We start from the raw sequence: 7,288 nt of genomic DNA, 5'->3' as shown, positions 1-7,288 counted from the left end.
AGTTAAGGATTTATTTCCACCAAACCAGAGTTGGTGATTGTTGGAAACACTAACAGAGACGGTTCTGATGAGTTTTATTTAGTTTCCGACCAGTTTGAAGTGTTTTTTACGATTAACTGTGAAGTAAAATTACTGCTTTTTTCTATGGAGTCTGGTGCCCATTGTTTTGGTCTGAGATGTTGATGCTCTAGTGCGACATCTAGTGGCAACCAGTGAATTTCATACATATAACCTTCAACATTCGTTTAGAAGGGACTAATTTAAACAAACCCATAGCTTTTCCTAAGATTTTAATATTAAAGATTAACTTTTTTTTCCAAACGTATCCGGTGTTTTTAGAACAAACTTCCCTCTTTGGAACAGTTTTTGAATGCCGGCAGTAAACCTTTATATGACAGCCAGGACAAAGTGTTATTTTATTAATATAGACATAAAATCTGACCCCATCCTTTATTTACTTTAATATATCTGGGTGTGTACTGCCTGTTGCAAAACACTAAAAAAAAGGAACCGCTCTGATTTATGTCAATATTGGATTTTTTATTGATTCATAAATCAATGTTTAACAGTTTAGATTTATTTTTAAATGTCCCATTACATTCCTGTCTGGTTATATTATCCACAAATACTTTTTTATATATATATATTACCTGTATTGTGACAGAGGATTCACCCACACCTACAGTAAGTCTGCCATTTTATTTCATTATTTAACAAAAATCCATAATGTCTTCAATTTAAGAACAAATAATGTAAATACTGGAAGAAAAATACGAACTTTAGGAGGTTTTCTGCAACCTACAAAGGTTATTATGTGATAAAATGTTGTTTTTATTTACTGTCTTCAATATATAAGTCACTGATTTTAGTCTATTTTACATTAAAGTGTAAGAAGTTATGGTACAAAACACCAGTTGAGCAGTTTGTGCTGATTTCTAATAAAAAAGACTTGATGTACAACTCACATATTCAACTTGACCTTTATCTTTAGTTGCAGCCTTACTAGGAAGGATGTAATGATTGCAAAACGATCACTGATTAAATGTTCCTGTTGGTAATTACTATAACAGCTGCTCCGTCTAGAACACTGAGACCTATATTAAATTAAAGAAACCCTGACTATCATAACATCTTTATTGATCGTATTTTATAGCTGACTCTTATCTCTGGACGCACACTGAGTGCCAGGATGCCATCAGACGTCAACAATGTAAACTGCAGCGGCGACGGCAGAACAAATGTTAATAAAATGCCAAAAAACCTGGAGCCTGATAATGGTCAGCTGAGTGTGTGTTGCATAAAGCGCGGTTAACGCGTGGTCAATGTTCAGCAGCTAATAACAGGTCAACAGCCTCGGGAGGTCCTCAGCAGGACCACATCACCTGTGCGACTTCAACTTATCTAATCACAGCCTCATAAAACTGTGGAGGAACACAAGTTCAGACAACATGCACTGAAGACATGCAGGTATCTCTAATGTACACTAATCAGCCCGAGCACTACTGTACGGCGTTAAACAGGAGGACTTTATCTGTAGCCTTTAAAAGTTAAAAGCTGGCTTAATGCTGCTGTTGGAAGGACGCAGCACTCGACTGAAACTAATATTTGAAGTGGCTATATGTACGATTCTGGGGCATTTTATGTGTTATTTTATGTTATATTCTCTCTCTCCGCTTCCCTACAGTGTCAACGCTAGCTGGCGTTGGTTGCTTCGTGGTGTTGATGCTGATGGGCTGATTTGTAAATGGCGAGCTAGTTAGTAGCATGGAGATAACGGTCCAAATAAAATATAGGAACATAAACTGTTTCTTATTACTAGGATGTTGACAGAGGTGTGTAAACATGACAGTGGCATTGTGGGAACAGACTCACGCTCTACTCTCTTCTCCAACATGGCGAGACGGTTGGTGACCTCGGTCTTCAGCTCGTTGATCTTGAACGCCCTGCGGACAGGTGAGCGCAGGTGGGAGAGAGGTGAGTTAAGACAGTCGCTGTGTGTCTGTTACAAACAATAAACTTGTATATTTACTCTCTCCTGCCGCAGGAGGATATTTACAGCTGACAGTGGCATTTAAACATCTGATTTATTGGCAAAGTATGTGAACACAAACACGTAATCCTCACAGGAAGATAGAAACAGAAATATAGAGAGGTAACAACATATAATGTACGAACAAGTAGGTGAACATTTTGTGTTTTTAAAAACAACTCAAAACAATTAATAGATTATAAAATTTGGTTGGCGATTAATTTTATATTTGACAACTAATTGATTGACGTTTATGCTGTCTTCTCTCTCCGCTTCCCTAATATCAGCTAATTCATCCAGACTCAGTGTTGCTAACACAACTTTACTTACGTTATTACTAGCAAAATACTATCTGAGTGGATATTTGAGTTGAGTAGATTTGTTTGTTGGCTAATGTTGGTAGCAAAATACAAAATATGTTAGTTAGCTCACATTATTGCTGAGTGGATGCTGTAAAATCTAATAAAACTGCAGAAATTAACATATTAAATTTAGCAGGAAATCAACAACAATCCATTTTTCTTCATTTGTTCTCACAAAATGAGAAACTGGAATCACAGCTAATCAGCTGCTCAGTCAATAGTCATAATTATCGCAGCCCTGCAATCTCTGGTAGTTTATATAAGTGCTCCAACAGTGCCAACACCTCCGTTTATCAGATTATGTTATACAACTTTATATCTGCGTCTGTCAGTGGCTGCACTGACACACAATTAGCAACAGCACATTTATCTCCGGTCTAACGTCGTGCTGCATCGTTCCCCTTTGGACTGTCCTAAACACATCTGCAGAACCACAATTAGCAACCTGATTAATCAGGAGGTTAACGGTAATTAATACAGAAAAGAGAGAGACTCGTTAGGTTGAGCTCTTACCTTGAAAACTGCTCTGCTACTTGCGTCAGTACATTCTGAAAGAGTTCCTCTTTATCTGAGGAGAAAGCAAGAGAGTGGCGTTACATATATACACCACCCACCCACCCACACACATACATACACACATACATACATACATTACATACACATATTACATACATTACATACATTACATACAATAGCAGCTACAAGTGCATCAATTAGTCCTGATAAACACACTCACAGACATACGCAGAGGTTATGTAAGCCAATCAGAGAGCGTCAGATGGCCCGAAAGCAACAGATGGCGGAGGAAGAGAGGAGATAAATAAAACGTGCCCCTCTTTTCCCTCTGGATGGCGAGCAGTAGAGCGTCCGACACGAACACAGCTGACAGCTTGATGTGTTAACCACTTCTGATTCGACTTCCCACACACACTGGGAATGGGCTGGACTCACAAACAAAAGCCCTGCCACTGGCTCAACGCTCCACTGTTGTGGGCAAAGTTCACGACGCCACTGGCCAATAAACTAACAGCTACGAGAAATTGTAAAAAAAAAAAAAGAAGAAGAAGAAGAAGAAAGCTGTTGTAGTACATTGTGTCACTCACATTCCATGTTTTATGCAGGTCAGAGGTCAGCGCTACAAAAAAAAAATTCCTCTCTGTGATTAATTAAGCTGCTTTCAGCTGGAGGGAGAGAGAGGAAGTGGATTCAGGGCTGTAAGTAGTTTAGAGCTCAAAAGTATTAAAAGTACCAGAAATACAAAGTCCTCATTATGCAGAATGTAATTATATTATTGGATTATAATTATTGATCCTTTTAAAAGCTCCAGGGTTTAACATTGAGGAGGAAATGGAATTTAATATTTATAGTTTTCATTAGTGTTTATTCAGCTGAAAATAAGTTCGTTGTGTAAAATACAAAAATATGTTAGTTGGTTAATGACAATCTGTTCCCAAACCTCACTAACCTAACCTGGTTTATGTGCCGTCACAGAACCAAGAGTTACTTAACGTAACGTAAAAGTAGTGTAACGTAACGTAGAGTAACACAACGTAACCCAAAAGTAGAGTAACGCAAAGTAGAGTAACGTAACGTAGAGTCACGTAACTTCACGTAGAGTAATGTAACGTAGAGTAACGCAAAAGTATAGTAACATAACATAGAGTAAAGTAACGTAACGCAACGTAATGTAACGCAAAGTAGAGTACCGCAAAGTACAGTAACGTAAACGTAGAGTAACACAATGTAACATAAAGTAGAGTAACGCAAAAGTATAGTATAATAACGTAAAGAAGAGTAACGCAAAAGTATAGTATAATAACGTAAAAAAGAGTAACACAAAAGTATAGTATAATAACGTAAAGAAGAGTAACGTAAAGAAGAGTAACGTAACGTAGAGTAACGCAACAGAGCACAAAGTAACGCAACATAATGCAAAAGTAGAGTAACATAACAGCGTCCTACTTTGGTCACTGACGAAGCTGCTGTGTTGACAACAATCATACAACATGTGACTTGTGAAACACAAACACTGAGCTTCACATGTACCCCCTGAAAACCTCTCACGTTGAAGTATTTCTACACCAGTGAATGTGTTTTATGATCACAGCTCTTGTTGTTTACTCGTTGCGCTCTTTCCTTTAAACAATTGGAAACAGTCTCAGGGACTCGCTGACTTTAGACCTGATCTTTAGTTTGAGGAGGTCAGTGTCCGAGTTCAGCTCACTGATGTGATGTTAAGTCTCCATAAAACCAGTTATATGGCTTTGAACTACTGAAGTTCAAAGCTTTGAACTTTTTATAGCTTTTTATAGATGTTTACCATAGTGTGTGTGTGTGTAGACCATAAAAAACAAGGTGTTTAATGTGAGTTAAAATGGATATAATAATACTCTGCCCTGTTTTTACTATAATGTCTGTTAAAAGCTGCAGGTGTGAGACCACATCCTGCGTCCGTTTGGGTCGTTGTTTCTGAACATCCTCACCTCCACGCTGTCTATCTTTAAGGAGGTACTTCACCCTAAAATGTGTTTAAAATGTGTTTTTTGAGCTGTAAACTAAATTATGTGACAGTACGGTGATAAAACACATCAATGCTGGTCTCAATCTGCATTTTGTGGGTTAAAAATAGCTTCAATGTGTGTCTTCTCTAATGTTTCTCCTCCACTGCTCCAGTGACTGGTTTGGTATTTATAGGTTATTTTAATGTGTTACATGCTACTCGAGATATACAGGACTTCCCATAATAGAACATCTGCTTAAACCTGCTTTAATTGATTCACTTGTTTTCAGCAGGAACACATTTAAGTTGATATAGCACATTAGCACATTTCCACATCCAGCAGTTATGGAGCAACACGATTATTCATTAAGAGTCGTATAAAGTCCAGTATTTACTCTCTTTTAGCTCTGGTTTGGTCTCCACCACCTCCACGATGCTCCGTTCGTGACGTTGTCACAGAAATTAAAGAATCAGAAGTTTGTTGCCACACGGACCTTTTCCCTTGTAACACAGCAAGTCAGCTTCTTGTCTTCTTTTTTGTTTTTCTGCAACTATTTGACTAACGATGACATTTACTTGTGTATTTTGTCCTTAAAAAGGAAACCAAACAGGTAGTTTCCCTGCCTCAAATCTCCTCTGACTTCTGGTGCCACAACGTTGATCTAGCACACTGTATTTTATTTTGAAAATTGACCGGATTCTCTATGCTGTTTCTCTGTCTGACTTCCTGCCAGAGCTGGTTGACACGAGTGGGTTGCGACTTCCGTCAAAAATAGCAGAGAGACGCTTCTGGTGTAATTTCAAGCGTTGTGTAGAAGGAGAATAATAATTTCTGCTTTTCCTGTCAGCATCTAACCGACGGCTGTTCAAAAACGTAAATAATTAAATTAATATCCTTTGACAACACTCATATTTGATGTGATTTAATGGCTCTATGTGTGAGTGTGTTCAGTCCCGGGAACTCACCGGCGAGCTGTCCTCCAGTCATTGGCACCACTCGGTACGGTGACCTTTAACACAACAGGAAACACACACACAGGTTAGTTCTGAGAGGAGGTTCGACGCTGAAATAAATCCTCCGAGCCGACACGCTGTACTTTTCCTCCCACTAACACACAGACGTCCTGTTTACAAGGAAAATTCCCAACACTCAGATGATGTTTGTCAAATAGAAGGTTTCAGATTTTACCCTGAGATAAGATGGCAAACACACACACACACACACACACACACACACACACACACACACACCTATTGAAGTGTCTTCTCTAATCAGTGTGTGTGACTGCAGGTGAAACAACCTTGAGACTGGAGTGCTTTGTCTAACGAGAGAAGGGCAGTTATCATCATTTACGTTCCTCCAGCTTTAGTGAAGTGAGTCTGACGCCTTTGGGAAAATTCCACAAATCAAACTGGACGCATCGTCTTCATCACTGCCTTGAAGCTGCTGCAGCAGAGAAGAGCTTAAATATGGCCGACGCAGCTCTTATCTAAACGTCAATATAAATAAATTGTTGTTTCCTGAATGTAGGCCCTCGTTCACAAGCTCTCTTTTATGACAGTTGTAGTTTCGTCATGTGTTGTTTATTGCTGCTACAGACGATCCATGATCTCTGGGGGCTAAATATAGATTTATTTTAAATATAGCCCTCACTGTCAACGCTTTAAGATTAAAAATGAACAATAAGTATGTTAGAGTTTGTCAGTATAGCATTATATATCACACAAAGTGTACCAGATTAACTGAGCAGCGGTAGCTTTTAGATAAAGTGAAAGTGAAACTGAGGACGTGTTTACTAAATGTTTGCAGTGGTAATCGTGTGTGTAAATAAAAACAACAGGTGATGATTCATCAGCCTTTCTCCTCAGTGTGGATTCATCCTGAGAGACAGAGCTGACACTTACTGATACAGATCTGAAGGAAGCTGCAGTATTTTATAAATACAATACAATGTCAATACAAAGACATCAGAAATGTTCTTTTACAGACGGCATTGTGCTGTGATTAAATGATAAATTCATAACATGTTGTTGTTAGTAAATTAATTTACAAATTAAACCCCAGACAAGAACAAGTTATATTACTTTATGTTATATTACTATATGTTATGTTATGTTACTATATTTTATGTTGTTACTATATATATCTTATGTTACTATATATTATTTTATGTTATGTTGTTACTATATGTTATGTTACTATGTTATGTTACTATATGTTATGTTATGTTACTACATTTTATGTTACTATGTTATGTTATGTTATGTTTCTATATTTTATGTTACTATATGTTTTGATATGGTACTACATTTTATGTTACTATATGTTATGTTATGTTACTATGTTATGTTACTATATGTTTTGATATGTTACTACATTTTATGTTACTATATGTT

The 7,288-nt window shown here is 37.5% G+C and overlaps 1 protein-coding gene across 2 annotated transcripts in view; it reads right to left on the bottom strand.

Moving 5' to 3' along the window:
- pde9a (phosphodiesterase 9A) overlaps positions 1-7,288 on the bottom strand; it is a gene marked incomplete at its 3' end in the record, with an annotated part of 27,623 nt that overhangs the window by 10,371 nt on the left and 9,964 nt on the right. For both annotated transcript variants that reach the window (XM_035676731.1, XM_035676730.1), the window contains 3 exon segments: positions 1,873-1,943; positions 2,905-2,959; positions 5,858-5,901. In XM_035676731.1, the coding sequence (XP_035532624.1) occupies positions 1,873-1,943; positions 2,905-2,959; positions 5,858-5,901 (170 nt within the window).

Source organism: Morone saxatilis, unplaced genomic scaffold (genome assembly GCF_004916995.1).
Source record: "Morone saxatilis isolate NCDOM2014 unplaced genomic scaffold, NCSU_SB_2.0 Contig5, whole genome shotgun sequence".
NCBI lineage: Eukaryota > Metazoa > Chordata > Actinopteri > Moronidae > Morone > Morone saxatilis.
This window is presented reverse-complemented; position numbering and strand designations above follow the sequence as displayed.